At 39.7% G+C, this 16,057-nt stretch overlaps 1 protein-coding gene across 3 annotated transcripts in view; it reads left to right on the top strand.

Annotated features, from left to right (window-relative positions):
• The window catches only part of LOC107835747 (pleckstrin homology domain-containing family G member 1-like), a 45,238-nt gene that overhangs the window by 25,620 nt on the left and 3,561 nt on the right, over nt 1–16,057 (top strand). For 2 of the 3 annotated variants that reach the window (XM_016669140.1, XM_016669134.1), the window contains exon 2: nt 13,786–14,327. In XM_016669140.1, coding sequence (XP_016524626.1) covers nt 13,786–14,327 — 542 coding nt within the window. Of the gene's footprint in view, nt 1–3,501; nt 3,900–13,785; nt 14,328–16,057 lie in introns of those variants that run through there. The other variant, XM_016669146.1, reaches the window with a different exon arrangement.

Genomic DNA, 16,057 nt, shown 5'->3' on the forward strand with positions numbered 1-16,057 from the left:
TGGACAGGTTGTCATGGTGTGATGTTGAATAAATAAATAAGAATTAAAAGAAGAAATTGCATGTTTGTTTGGAGCAGCTGAAAACTTAAGTTCTGCAAAATGCTGTTTGTTTACATTTAGTGGACTTGGCACTTAGCAGCAAGGGGAAGTTTGCTCACATTAAGACAAATAACATGTCTTTTCTGGTGATTTTACACAAGCCTATAAAACGTGATTAAAATTTACCTATGGTTCTGTTTTAATTTTTGCTTTATCTTTTACCTTTACTGGCTGTGTGTTTGGTTTGTTGTCTACAGTAATACAAACTAAGGAATGCTTTTTCAATCTCAAACAGATTAAACAGTTGATTAATTCAGATGTCAGGTTGCAAAAAGAAAAGCTGTGAGTGATGGCGACACTTAAAAGAATCAGTGAAGATAAAGACGGACTGTGTATTTTTTTTCAGATGATCCATCTTAGTAATGACAGCATCACAGAGGGAGGGGGAAACCATATATAAATGACCCCTCCACCCACAAATCCCTGCCATTAGTCACAGTCTCCCTCGCTTTCCGGATGCTTTTTTTCTTAATATTCACACTTCTCTTGTTACCACAGAAACACATAACCTCCCTTTATAAACTGAAAATTTGAAGAAACTGTCTGACTGCGCGCTGCGGTTGGGTCCTGATTTCACACTCGAATGCAAACACGGTCACTCACACATACTGTCAACTGCAGTAATGAGCTTTAAATTAGCTCTCCGCCTCTCTGTGGGTTTAAAGTCCTTCTCTGTTCAGTGTACAAGTAAAAATGGAAAGGAAACAGAGTTGGTTTTGACCATACAAGGGGCTGAAATACTTTTGGAAAAACAAATTTTGTGAGTGGGGAAGTGAATGTCTTTGTTTTGTAATCATGACAATCTGACAACATGCAGTTACAATTTCTATACACTATAAAAACCTCAGCTCTTCCTCTGGATGAGGAAACCCAGTTTAAGGATGTTTGCCTCCTTCAAACGATCCAACTGCCTTGTTTTAGCTTGTTGTCAGTGTTTGAGATCCTGTTGAGGAAATTACCGAGTGGTGAAGGATGAGAAGCTGAAGGAACGCGACTCTGGTGTTGAGCTGTAGAAAATGGTGCAATGTTAGTACTGTTTAGGGAAATAAATAAGGTACCAGAGGTAGAAATAATTTGGTGTCAACCTATGGGTTTAATATGGTTTTATCACAGTATTTTGTGGTATGTTGAGATAAGAACAATTATAATACAAACTTTTTTTGTACTTTTTTGAAGAAACTGTGACTTTCATAGTCCTACAAACACAAAGACTGCTCTTGAAAAATATTCCTATTTGTAATTCTTATTCCTATTTAATCATATGTTCAAACTTATTGATATTTACTGATGCTCTCATTGAACAAACAGTGGTGAAAATAGTAAAATTAACAGTCCCTGTATTGTACATAACAATACAGTTATGTGGAGGTTAAACGTCATTAATTGGAATTTATCATGACAATTCAAGAAATATATCATGATAAACGATACAATAAATGCCCAACCCTTGCTATACATAAAGAAAACATTTATCAAATTCTACATTTTTTTCACCTTTTTTTTTATTTATCACTCTGAATTAATTCCCTTTTCACACCAGAAAATGCATCAAAGTTCTTAGTTTCTTCCTATGAAATGAGTTTAGTATCATTTCAATAATCAAGGAGTTGAGGCTTTGGGAGCAGCCACAGGTCATCAGATAAGGGGTTTCTGCTGTAGCCTTATGTCCTCAACAGTTCACGCTTGGGCGAGCTGAGGAGTTTTGAAGATCCGTGTGTGTGTTTGCTAAGCTTGTGGTGCTCATTATAGAAGGCCTGCGTACGTGTGTGTGTGTATTTCAGAAGAGAGGGGGTTGCAGGTGAACCGTTTGGATTCAGACTGAGGTCCTTCGTGGGTCAGTGGATCTTCTGACCATTTGAGAGGGAGGTCGTGATTCTTAGGCTCTGTTCTGTCTGTGATGGCCGTCCAGGGGGAATCTATGTAATGACACTGGTTAGGGAAAAAAAGAAGACTGTCAGGACCCTTTCCTGCTGTGACCAGTCCTCGTCTTTATGGGGTGGGATAAACAAATAGTCAACACATTTGCTTTGGTGTACAAGACTGAGGATTGGGTGTCTGGCATGTGTCATTTTGATGACACTCTGTCTGTCCTGATTTATTGTAGCCTTTTCCTGTTAACTATGCGACTATTTAAGAGGATGGATCAGTCATCAGCACAAATCAAAATGGTGAATGTAGATAAAACAAATAGTCAGACTATTTTTCACAGCAAATATTTTATATTAACTCCTTTTTTCTGTGTTAGAATGATGTCAAAGAATAAGTCTGTTTTCTGTTATTACTTTTTATTATTTTCAAGGTTTCTCCTAGAAAACTTGCTAAGCCCGGTGGTTGGCCGGCTAGGGCAGTTAGTCAAGCCCGTTGTGCTTTTGAGTTAAGAAATGTTTAAAGTTGACAGGAAATTTTAAAATATCACTTGATAATCATATGCTATTGAAAGATTGGATGATTAATACCTGAACACCAGCTATAAAATCTCAAAAAATGCAAACATTTTAAAAATACTTGAATAATGATTTTCCTGGTGGGGGCACAAGTAGAGCCTGGTGGCCCGCCAGGCTTATAAAACACTGGAGGAAACCCCGATTTCTCCAAACGGTAAACTTTTACCTTTTCTGAATTCTTGCAATGCAAGTGCAATTCCATTTTGCTTTCTGCAACCTTTTGGTTGTTTTGTAAGTTGGACTAAAATTGAAGCAAGGCTCAACGCTAAAGAAACGCATAAAGGACATTCTCATCAAAGCAGCTAATGCTTTATTAACATCATTTTGAGTAATATATCGACATTAGCTCATCTTTAAATCCTACAAGGTTTTTGAGCTACAGCTTTATTAAGTTTAATCATTTAAAAAAAAGTAACTTTCTTTCTTTGACCTTCTTCTTTTTGGGAATGTTTTGTGATCATTCTGTGCTGGTGTTTCTCTAATCTGCAACACAAAAAGCAGTCCGGTTTCTCTCAGTGGATGAGGAGCTTTTGTCCAAGCCGACTCGCAGCCTATTGATCACTCATAACCCCCTCTCCTTCTTGTGAAGTGTGGATCAGTGTGCAGCCCATGCAGTTGTGCAGCAGCAGCAAGGGTTCAGCTGCTCTCCGAATGTGCAACAAATGCACCTAAAAACTTTTTCTTGCTGCACAAACTTTTAGGCAGAAATCTAAAAGTTCACCTTAAGCCTGATCTGACTTCAAATGAAACGGCAAAATCTCAAAAGGACAAATGAACTCAAATAAGGAGCGAAGAACGCACAAATTGTGGGACTCCCGTCTTCTTGTAAATTGCTGCTGGAGAGCGAGAGGAGGAGCAAGGGGGAGGGGAATACACAGCAGGGAGGGGAGCATGAGAGAGCAGAGGCCATTCACTGACACACACATGCACGCACTCCAATGCAAACACATGAACACTTCGAGACACACACATGCACGCCGTGGATGCAGGAGAGAGAGAGGAAGGGAGGGAAGCTTTTAGAGACAGAAGCAGGCAGAGGAGATCCTTGGCAAGCTAAAGAGAGCGAAAGAAAAGACCTGGAGGAGTCGGTTCAGAAGAAAACTTTTCTATTTAGGACCAGACCGCACTCTAACTTCTAGAAAAGAAAATTAAAGAAAATCACAATGCTTTGGAGAGTTAAGAAAATCTAAGGATTTTTTTCCCCCCCTGGAACTGCTAGGAATACTTTTTTGTAAAAATCTGGATATGTGACCTTCTGTGGAAATCCTGTTTCCTTCTGAACTTTCTCGCCATCACTTTTGAGAAACATTTTGTCGTCATCTCATCTGAAGAAGGGCCAAGCCACAATGCCTACTGGTAAGAACGGAAATGTCCAGCTATAAGATATATATTTATTTTCTTAAATGGGTATCAACATGTTTCTGTTGTGATGTGACTTGATTTCTATGCCTGACGGTTTGCTTTAACGTTATACACTAGTTGTAAATTTCTACACTATATTAAATTTTGCTATCACAAAATCGCCCTAAGTGCATAATTTCTGTGAACTACTTGGTTTATTTTTTTTAACAAATCTTAAACATGTTGCTTCCCTCTTGCTGCATGTTGAGATGCCATTCGGCAGCCTGTGACCTAATTTAGAGCCTCAAAGGGCAGCAGCTGGCAGCAGGCTGCAAATGGGTATGAAGCAGAAAAGAAGAGGAGGGGGAATAATTACTTTTTAGCGCAAAGTCTTTGGTTTCAAGGTGCTGGAGACAATGGAGTACTCCGTATTTCTCCTCCCACTCTGCATGTCCGCGGGGAGGGAAGGGTGCCCATCCAAAACACATAAGTGCACATGGCTCAGGGGGAGGGGGGGGAGGCGGGTGGTGATGAGATCCCTTAAAAGTTCCTACTTTTAGAGTCTCTCACCTGAGGGGCCACGGATGACACCCTGCAGCTCCAGCTGTATAAGACTTTTTTTTTGTTGTTGTTTTTTTCCATTCAGAAATTTAGGCTAGCATGCCACAGTCTCAAGCAAGACTGAAGGGTGTGAACATGGGTGTCTCGTGGGCGAGTACAGGACTGTGGGTGTCTGAAAATAGGGACAGCATGCGGGAGGATTCTTCTCCCATAGCTACTCGACTATAACTACACTGCACATTCCTGAGTGTTGTCTCTGTGGTGTCAAAAACACAAAGAAATCTTTGGACGCTTTATTTTTCATAGGGGGGGTTTATATTTGAAATGTTTTGCAGCTTTGTTGAGTGTGTTCTCTTTATTATGTGAAAATGTTGTTGTTAATTAGTCCACTAGCTGCAAGCATGTGTTTGCTTAGGTTTTATGAGGCAATGAAAGCCCAGATTTATGTTAAAAGGATAGCGCAGTGAGATGGAGTTGTGTTAAACTGTAACAATCAGTTAGTATCTTACCTACAGTGGATAACTCTCATAATGACTTTGTTTAATGTAAATTCATATTCTTTGGATCAGAAAGCTGAAATTGACAAGTAGTCTCAGTTGCAAAGACCAAGGGGACTTCTATTATTTTAAAGAACCCCAAATTTCAGAAACATCCAATTATTTTATGCTGACACTATGAACCATTAAACCTTTGATTTGCAATGGAGGGCGAGTTAAAAACAAGCTAATATTTACACAGGAAATGGCTGGGATGCGGTACGCCACCAATAATCTTCCTGTGTAAAACATGTTCTGAGAATGATGCCTATAACGTGTCAAGTTTGACATAAATAGTAAAGTGTAAAAATAAAAAAATATGATTGAGCATTGTTTATTTTAATTTTTCCTTTTACATCGGACATTTTCTGTGATACTTTACATGTTCCAATCTCAATAGGTTTCACGCAGGACGCTCATTGGTGGCACACCGCCTCCAACCTCACTGTAAATAATCACCAACTTCTGTGTAAATAAAGATTTAAAAGGTCACAAGGCAATGTTTTGAAATTGGAGTTAAGACATTAGGCGTCTGAGTTGGTCTTGGCCCCTCTTGGACTAGCCCTTAGCTGCAGTTAATCTGGATTTATAATAAATCAAAATGCAAGGAGAGCAATACACTGCAGATAATTAAACTGTTTATAAATAGAAACTAGCTTTAAACATCCCAAGTGATCCGTTTAACCCGTGCGCATATTTACTGTAAACATCTTGTGGTTATGATGAGTGTTTATACTTCAGGAGACAAATGCAGTTGTTAATTGGTGCACCAGGTGTCCACTGTGTTTACTTTGGTTTATATTAGAGCCTTTTTAAGCATGTTTTCTCTTCTACCTCCTCTTGCTTTGCTCCAGCAATTCATGCAACATTCGCATTTGAGTATATTCCCCAAACCCGCGCATTTCTTTGTTGGTCTAGCAGTAAGTTCAGTGGAAACCCCGCCTCCTATGTTTCCCCCTCTGTCTGTATGTGTCTAACCTCTGGGCCCTGCGTTCGTCTGCCTCTCCTCGCTGCATTAATTGGGCTGCAGTGTGAAATCCAGAGCGACACTTTAAGGTCTTTAGCGTCAGTTGCGATCAAGGCTATGTCTCTATTAGAAATGGGGACAGATCTGAAGTGGAATATGAGGAAAATGGGAAGTTGAAGATTGACAAGGTTTCAAAGCGTAAAATTGTTGTGCTATTAAGTAAAATTTTTAGGATGTACTGTTATAAAGTTAGTGCTTGACTGGGTAGATTGGTTGGGCTGAAGCAAAAGGCAGAATTCAGAAAAAAAAAATGTTGAGTGGGAAATGGAGGAAAGGGAAAAAATATGGGAGTGGGTGGTGTTTGACCTTCGGCCTTCTTTCTCATCTTTTCTTCCTACTTTCATTCCTATGGGACATCTACCCCTCATTCCTCTCTTACTCGCAGTTACTCATGTCCCCGGGGTTAAAGACGCTGCCAAAGTGAAAACAAAGGCGACGGCATTGCAACTGGTTTCGGTTATCCGTTCAGAGTTCTTGAGTTTCTAGCAAGAAGTACACAGGACTGTCAAAGATTGAGTTGCCATCTGGAAGGCATACCGTATAATAAACAAAATCTTGCAAGCAACTTTGAGTAATGTGCAGTAAAATCCTGTCTCGTGCTCACACTTTTTGTTTTTTGTTGGGATCCCTCCATTTCTTGCAAAGGCTGGTTGGAAATTTAAGGATGTTCCTGTACTTAACAGTAAATCCATTTGGTGTTTAAGCAGCTGTCAGAAAGTCGCTGTCGGGAACTGCTCATAATGGGAAGCTCGGCCAATCACAGTGTTCAAATATGCATATCTCTTGCAAAAGCAACCAAGTCGCAACCATCACTGGAAGAAATAAAAATGGAAATCTTATTGTTTGACCACCTTTGGTAACACTTTATTTGAAGGGGTGTGCATAAGACTGACATGACACACCTGTCATGAACATAAAGAAGTCTTTATGAATGTTTATGACGGTTGTCATGAAGTGTCATTTGGCAAAGTCGCTCTAAAAGTTGCATTAAAAATCCATTTAAAGTGCCAACTTTGCATGATTTTGTAAATTATGATAATTTAATGCAAAGTTGTTACTTTTAATGAACTTTCAATGCAACTTTTAGAGCAACTTTGCATTAAAAGTGTCATTATTTACCGAATAACCTAACCCTAAAGCAAAAAGAGCCCGAGGAGAGAAAAAAAAAGAGAAAAAAAAAATGACTGCACCTAAATGTGAACATGGGCCATGGTGGTCAGTACCCACATTATGTACAGGTTGGCCTATGGTTATTTTCCTAAATAGAAAAGAACAGGCATGGTCTGACTGAAAGGAATGTCTGGTGGAAGCTGAATTGTGAAGTTGGCAAGGTTCCTGTCGAGAAATGCCAGATGTGTTTTAAGTTTCATAACAAAATATGTTGATGGAGAAAAAGAATGACAGGAAGGGAGGAAGAAAAGGATCGGAAGTCAGTTTATGAGTGGTATGTGAGCGTATTATAAAGGTGTGAGTGAGCAAAACGGGATAATTTATGGAAATAACTGTGAGGGGAAAGTCATTTAGCTTGTTGGTGTGGTTAATGTCTTGGCCTCTCTCTACTAAGATGCAGCTCAGAACTATGGTCTTGTTTTCTCTGATGCGTTGCACTCAGTTGCATGTGTAAATTAATCTTCATAAAAAGCTGTTAGATTACTTCAGTGTTTGGCTAGCTTTGACTGGTAAAGTCAGATGTTTAATTAGACTAATAGAGGTTTTGTCATATGTTTCTATTCTGTTTTGTGAATGCAACTACAGCAAAGAGGAACATTTTTCAGTCATTCAGGAAAACCACCATCTATAAGTAGTGACTGGGATTTTCCTGCAAGCTGAAAGGTTTTTGGAAACTGCCTGTTTCTTTGAAGAATTTCATTTAAGTGATTGTTGTTTGAAGTCGCTGCAACGTCTGAAAACGGCTACAAGAATTTCACTATAAAGCTTTTGATCTTTTCCATGACTGTCATAGAAGCTCAAATCAGAATCCAAATAATTTAAAATGTTCTCGCAATAAAATCTAGATCAAAACGCTTGTACAATGGTAAAGTCCCAGCATTTCAAATCAGGAATTGAGTGTCTTCTAGCGTTTTGCTTCCTGAAATGGCAAGAAAATTGTGAGCAGCTTGAAGGTTCATGAGAAGATCAGGGTTGTTGCATCTGAAATGTTTTTCTTCCATATTGTTATCCTTTGTTTATAGAAAATCAGTTTCACTCTTAGTTTTCTTGCAGTGTAGCCAGAGAGAAATGGGGATCTAATTACTGCATTTAGTTCTCATAAAGGTGCCAAATGCTGTTGTGTGTGGAATGGACATTTTTAGCTTAAATTATATTAAAAGCTTATCTTTAGTCATTTTTTGACTTTGACACAAAATAATTTCTGTAAATTTCTCTGTTTTTATAACAGTTACGGTGCTTTGAGGATGTGTACTGAAGTTGAAACTTGAATTGGAAAAAGTCTGGGTTTAAAAAGCACCCACTAGTTTTATTTTTAATGCAGGCTGTGGATACATAAAATGTAGTAAAGATGGCTGATCTTTGAATGATCCAGATTATCTTTAAAACAAGGGTCTGGTGCATTCATTTTTTCTATTCTGACAAATTAGGCGAATTCATTGTTTTAATACGTCTAGCACTTAGCCACTGATTTGTGCAATAGTAATTTTAATCCTAAATTGCAGACCAAAGTAGTGATGAGAGCTCTCAGCTTCACAATGCACAAGCAGGTTATCATAAAGCTCCTCACAGTTTCATCTTGTGCCTAAATGTCTCCTGTGGATCATTTCCATATATTTCTAACCCAATGGTTCTTTGGGCATTTACAATGCAAATTCAGCACAGACCTTTGTCCATACAAGTTCAGGACATGTTACTTCATTTGCTCCACATCTGTCTCTGTGATGCATTTGTCTGCCTCTAAAATGTTTCCTCTCTTGCTCTTTCATTTGAGTCTCCTGATGTAGCCAAACCAAGTGGGTATCTTCTCAAGTGGCAACCCTTACAGGATGAAGTTCCCTTCTTTGATATTCTATGGACTGTGTTTTCTTGCCAAGGGATCCTCCCTGGGAATCACGTGTTGGATTTGTTGCTAGAGCCACCATGCTACACATTGTCAGTGTGTTTTTCCTGCTGGAACCCAGTGATTAAGGAAGCCACTTGACTTCAAATAAGCACTGGGAACAGTTTTTGCTCAGTGACATTTTGTGCATAAAGTAATGTTTTTTACGGAACAGCTTCGCAGTTTAAAAGACTGCATGAGATGGGTATTACAAAGCACTCTTGGAGCTTTTCTGAGCTACTTGTGAGGCCCCCGGGGCCGTAAACAGAGAGCAGTGCTCTCAGCTGTTTGCTTACCACTTCACAACAAAGAGCACTTCAGGTGGCTGTAAAGAGTATGACTGAAGCGAACCAGTTAAATTTAGCATGAGTCATTAAACTTAGCTGGACTGGTATGGAGGCTTGTCCGGCTGACTTGCACCAGTGGAAGGGAAATCACTGCGCCTCTGTTCACAGATCTACAACTGATTAGTTTTGCGAGTCTGTGTGTTTTTGTTGTATATACGTTGACCAGTCTTGATGAGAATTGCTAACAATGATGATGAAAATGACAAAGTGACTTTTATAAGCAAGACGATTTTCTCTTTATATCATAGAAATGTCAATAGACTGACTGTTTGGGAGCTTTGAACTTTAATTAGGTGCACGCTTTAAAAATTCATGACTACAGCTTAACAGGGCGAACTTGCACACGTCAACAGTAACGGCGCCTGCAGGTGTGAACTCTGATGTTTCCCTTAAGGTCAAGAGTTAACCCTGCTGTTATATAACGACAACCAAGATGTTTATCCCTTTATCTGGAGACATCAGTCTCATGTTTAGTCAAAGCAACAGCCTTTTTATACAGAGAAAACCATGTTTTCTCGTGATCATCAGATATTGACGGCAAGAAACTGAGACTGTTTTGTGTAAAACTGTTTCATCGTTCAGCATCGCTGCAGTCACGCATGTAATTGTTTTCAGCAGAGCTCCTTAATGCGATATAATCAAAATCAGTTTCTACATGCCCCTCTTAATGTCTGTTGAAGAAGTAATAGTTTTGTTTTTTAGTAATGTCACACTGAATTATTTGCATAACAAAAACAAACTAGAATTGCAAGCAGTTAAAAAAAAAAAAGGGGTGCAAGCCCTGCTTAACAAGTCTGGCCACATCCCTCCTCATGCTGTGTTGTGTTGTGTTAACATCGTCTCTCCCCCAGGTTGGTTGGCTGGGTGGTTGCCAACAGGATAAATATAGTCCTCTACAAACTACAGTATGCTTCTCAGACTCACTACACCATAAAAAACAAAGAAATGTTAAATGCAGTTTAAATATGATGCCAGAAATTAATCACAGTCTTGCAAAAAAATATTGGATTTAAAAGTTGTCAACGAGAGTTAGACTTCTTATTTTTAGCAACCCCTGACCTTCAGTTTTCTGATGTTTGTATTATTTTTCATATTTGATTAACATTCTAAAAATAACAGCAAAACTCCAATCTGACAGAGGCCTATGGCCATTTATTAGAACTGTAATGTCAGCATTGTGCTAAAATGTTAAATGGATTGACTAAAAATACAGAAATAGTTTAGACGTCATCTTATACAAGCCATTTCTAAATTTGATATTTTTTCATACTAAATATGGCTTCCATCTTCTCATGCACAAACTTTCTTCTAAATCAGTTTGTTTAACGCAGTAACCTTTTTAAGTATATGGAGTGGAAAGATTATTTACTTCTGTCACTGTCACTTACTATATTTAAGTTAAATAAACTCTAGAGAAAAGTCCACATACTTGACCAACATAATTTCCTCGTGGCTTCTCATAAAACATTTCTCTTAATCCATTTGTACACATTATTATAATCAAAATAAATGCTTCCGCCTTTTGTACTCTGTTTACCGTTTGCCAGTCTTCCGTCTGTTTCTTTCTGGCTGTCGGTGTTTGCCTTTCAGCTGGGCCTAATGTCGAACATATGAAATCCTCACTCTTTGTTTGAGTTCAATGAAAGCCAGAGATTGATGCCAGGTTGCTCAGACACTCGCTGTATTCACTCTCTCCCTCCTTTGGCAGGAGACGCCGACCTCGCACACAATCTTTAATCCTCACGTGCACATTCAGAGACAAACGACGCGCACACACACACACACGCACAGAGCAGAAACAGTCCCAGCCTGCATACTTAGGACCATAATTAGAGATAATTTACATGGATCAAGTTGAAAATAATCTGGATAGCGGGTAACTAAATCCTGGTCATCTTTATTCTGTGCTTGTGTATGTGTGCGTTGAGGTCAGACTGGTTGATGTGTGAGAGGGTAAAATAGCCTGTTCACCCAGGAAACGGACAGGGTGTGCCCCAAACATGAAGCTGAAGGGTGGGAATGAGGAGCAGGGCAAACATAAGATGGGGCAACATCTCTGTGGTGTTTGGGTTTTTTGTGTGCTCACACTTCAGTCTGCATGTGCAGGATTCACAGATTTGTACGCTCTACCTAGTTGAACGTAGAACCATTGGTGATGGAACCATCAAATAATCAGCTTTGGTATGGATTGTGGAGTAAATAATTTCTTGTGAAACGTGCACTGAAAGATTTGTCAAACGACAAAGGAAATGGGTATTTGCCCATTAAAGTCACAGAGTGCAATTTAATCTGTCTCTTTGTGCATTGTGTGCATGAAAGCAGAGTGTGGCTTACTGAAAAGCCACGTCTGTTTGTGTTTATGTGCGTTGTTGATTCACTCCATAGATTTGTTGTTCTTTCTGATCTTTAATTGTTAGAAAGTGGGTCAGGGCTGGGGTTTAAACATTTGGAGGACACAAAAACAAGCAGTAAATCCTTTCCAAACTTGTCAGAGGGAAACTAACACTTCATCCCACTTAAGTCTTGAGACACTGGAGTTCCTTCCTGCTTTTCTTGGCAGGGGAATAGAACTATAAAGAATCCTGAATCATTATCCATCCATCCATTTTCTGTACACCCTTGTCCCTTAGTGGGGTGTCGGGAGAGGTGCTGGTGCCCATCGCCAGCAAACGTTTCGGTCGAGAAGCAGGGTACACCCTGGACAGGTCGCCAGTCTGTCGCAGCCTTAATCATCATCTGTAAAATAGTTCAGGTTTTTACTAGACAGTCTCTCGTAGCGTCATAATGGATTTGGGTTCAGCTTCTTAATATTCGTGTTGAGTCCAGTCCGTGATCTGCTTATCAGAGACCAGCCCAAGTAGAAAACAGGCATTGCTGTGGCAAAATGACGGGCTGTTTTGAAAAGGGAGAGCGCGGATATGGAGCTGGATTCTTTGAGCTTGTCCTCAGTTTCATGTTTTGAACCTGAACCTGTGATCTCAAATGCTTTGAAGCGAGAAAGGTTGAGCTGTTGCTGCTGGCATTGATGGTCTTCCTGGATGTCGCTGTTGGCACAACACAGCAGCTGCTGGTACACCAGTAACAGCCTTTTTGAGAAGTGATTTCTGCTTTGAAACATTGGATGTTAAAGTTTACTTCAGTTAGACCGAATGTAATGGCCATTGGAGGTTGGTAAAACAGTATTTTAACGAATTTCTGCAAACGGACTCTGTTGTGAACCAGTTTGACACAGGCTAGATGCCAGAGAGTACTGTAGGTGCACATAACTTTGAAATAGAGCTTTCATTCATAACATGGGTTGCTCTTAGCGTGCAGTGTTCAAGCAAATCATCACCCATACACTTATTTGGTCAAACAAATTAGAATTCAGAAATGTTTGGTCCCCTTCATGTTTATTTTCTAGGTGGTGTGATGACTGTTAGGCTTTTTTTTTTTTTTGTAAAAGAAAAACACTTTTGGAGAGATTTATGGTAGATCTCCAAGTGGCCCACATATGGTGGGTGGTCAGTGTAAACGTCCGTTAACTGTGGTCAGGAATGAGGATGCTACTAAACGGAGGCCCTGTAATGATGTTTAAGTAGCACTTGCAATTACAGAGAGGGATTCATATTAGCACTGGTACTGGTTTTTGTTTAATTTGAATATTAAATGTGTTTGTTGGGCCTAAATATTTGTTTTTTTTAGATTTTTCTTTAGAGGTTTTTGTCCAATAAAATTTTAGACTCATAACATGCAATAATACCCTCCTCATGAAGGAGCTCTGATGTTGTAACCAATGTATTTATAGAGCCTCCCCACTGGTAAATTTACAATGAGTTGACTAAATGTTCATAAAGAATAATCTGATCACTACCCTCTGTATCAAAACAATAGTTTTATATATTTTTTTCTAATCCTGGTGTTCTATTCCTAGAATTAAGAAAAAAAAAATAGGGGTTTTTAGTTGTCCTTGACAACTAAAACCTACCTCTTGCTTTGCTGTTTAAAGGGCAAATATATGAAACCAAAATTCTAACCTCAAAACTAAAAAGTTAAACAATGCAACTTACACAGGTTTCTCTCTGTAAAACCTGAACTAGACATTTGGTCCTATATCACATGGTTGTGTGACATCACATCCTCTTGGTTGCTGAGCTGGCTTAAACTTCAAAACAGTGATGGGAATATAACTGCTGCTTTTGTGATAATGCCCAGATTTATCCTAATCCATATAATATGAACAGCAACATTGATCTGTGATGTCGCACAGTTGCCATTTTTCAGTCTGCACAGTCCACAAAGGTTTCACCAAAGCCTGCAACTGGATAAATAAGAAAAATGCTTGGCCTTTGGACTTAAATCTAATAATGTTGTTTTTTTTCTCTCTGTTTTTTCTCTTTAGACGATTATAGCTACCTGCCTGATGTGCTGCCTCCTCTTCCCGAAGTCCCGGACTCTGGCTCAGACCTGAGCTCCGTTGACATCCCAGCACGCTGCCTCCGCAACCCGGCCTTCCGCCACGCCTCCTCGCGTTATTTCTCTGCCATCAGCATGGACTCCTCTCCTGACAGTGCCGAACGACCCATCAGCTACAGCTCCACGTCCTCCTCCGCCTCCTCCAGGGACAGTCACTGCTCTTTGGGCAGCCGTTCGACCCTTGTCGCGGCCCCTCAATGTAACCCCGTCACCCCTGACCAGGACTCCGGGGCGATTCGATTGGAACTGGTCCCGGCCAGGCAGCTGGGATGCGAAGAGGAATATGAGGGAAACAATGGAGATGGCAGCAGACAGACTGCTACAGAACATTTACAGCCCAAGTTGAGTCCAGAAGTACAAGAGAAGATGAGCCAGGTGCAGGGACCCAGGACGTATGTGGACCGGGTGGTGCAGGAGATTCTGGACACAGAGAGAACCTATGTTCAGGACCTGCGCAGCATCGTAGAGGTAAACTAGTGTTTATTTGTAACATTATACACAAATTAATTCTAAGTTCTTTATGGAAAAAACAAAAGGACAGAGATATGACACATTCAGAGTATGAAATGCATCAGAAGAACAAGGGAAAAACAAATAGACATCACATAAAGACAAACCCTAAAATGCAAGTTAAAGACTTGATGGAAATGATGAAGTTATCTTTGATCTATCCAAAAAAATTACAGTAAATATCACATTTTTAGTTTTGATTTAATGAAACTGAACGTTTCTGGACTCTTAAGCATTTGAGGAAGCTGGTACCAGACCCGATCAGCATAGAAAAAGATGATGCCTCTCTGAGGAGCCTACATGGTACATACATGGTACATACATGGCTAGAAATTCTGACTTCGTACTGAGACCCAACACAATTCAGAGCTGTAGACCATCAACAAGACCTTGAATCTGTCCTTTTACAAACAGGGAGCCAGGGGAGGGATTTGTGGCCTGATGAAATATGATCCAGGTTTCAGTAATTTTAGTAGATAAAGCTCAAGTTGCCATAGAACTCTAAAGTTGTATGTCATCAGCATTGTAAGAGATATGGTGTTTTTAAAATGATCTACTTTGAAACTAAATGAGAAGGCCGATGATTTATTCACGTTTTATACTTTTAATGTTTACAAGATAAAATATGGTAGGTTTCCTTTAAATAGTAAGAATAAATTCGCTTAAAAGAAAAACCTTTTAATATTTTTTTGTGTGTCAAGCAGTGTGTTGAAGTTTAACCCATCCTTTCGATTTTATGGGGGGTTTTTTCACACACTTGAGCTCATCAGCTTGTTGCCTGCAGGAAATCTGTAAGGTCACCTGTGTGGGCGGGGATGGGTCCAGTCATACGACACCCTGTACCTTTGTCCTGCATTCGCTGGCACACATCGGTTGTATGCATACACACTCAAGCAAATGGGCTCATTTAGTGTTGTTGGCTTTGAACTGCAAGAATACACATCGCCTGAAGACTGAGCTCAACTGGCTTTGTTGAGGACTGGGTGTAGTGGCTTGCATCAAAGCTAGCACTCTTTCCCATTACCTCCCATTCCTTTCTGAATTTTGTGCTTGTATTCAGTTTCTTTGTTGTGGACTTCAAACACATGCTCTGCTTTTCTGCTTTAAGCATTGTGTGGTTATTTCTACTGATTGGTCCAAAATGATAAAATCTTTAATTGTTCTCATAGCTTTGTTGTCAGTGTTCTCCTTGCTCCTCTTCCATAAAGTCCAGATTTGTGAAGCACATGACATTAAGTTATTAATATTCTCCAACACTAAACAGCTATCTTTTACTGGATTAAATTACACACAGGCAGACTTTCCAATTTGATAGCTGGTTCTATTGGATCTTACTTTGGTGTGTGAGGTGAAGTCTATACACGCCACACTTTTTAGAGTTTTTAAGTTTTCTAAAACCATCTATTATTTTCCTTCTACTTATTTTCCTTCAAAGTGCTGACTTGTGACAAAATAACTTGCTTTCAATTCACAGACCAATGGCAGCAAATTCTGCACCTGAGGTTTCTTATTTCTTGTAGCAAAAAAAAGAAAAACAAAGACACACACAACACACACAGCAAACTGCCCAGTGTGAGTTGTCCCGCAGTCTGTGTTGCAGTAAATCCCTCTGCCCAAAATGCTTCCTGCAAAGGAAGAGGGTGTGACGGCCTCAGCACAAATATTTACCCAGGCTCCCCTGCGTTCAC

This window comes from Poecilia formosa, unplaced genomic scaffold, assembly GCF_000485575.1.
Source record: "Poecilia formosa unplaced genomic scaffold, Poecilia_formosa-5.1.2 Scaffold1, whole genome shotgun sequence".
Lineage (NCBI taxonomy): Eukaryota > Metazoa > Chordata > Actinopteri > Cyprinodontiformes > Poeciliidae > Poecilia > Poecilia formosa.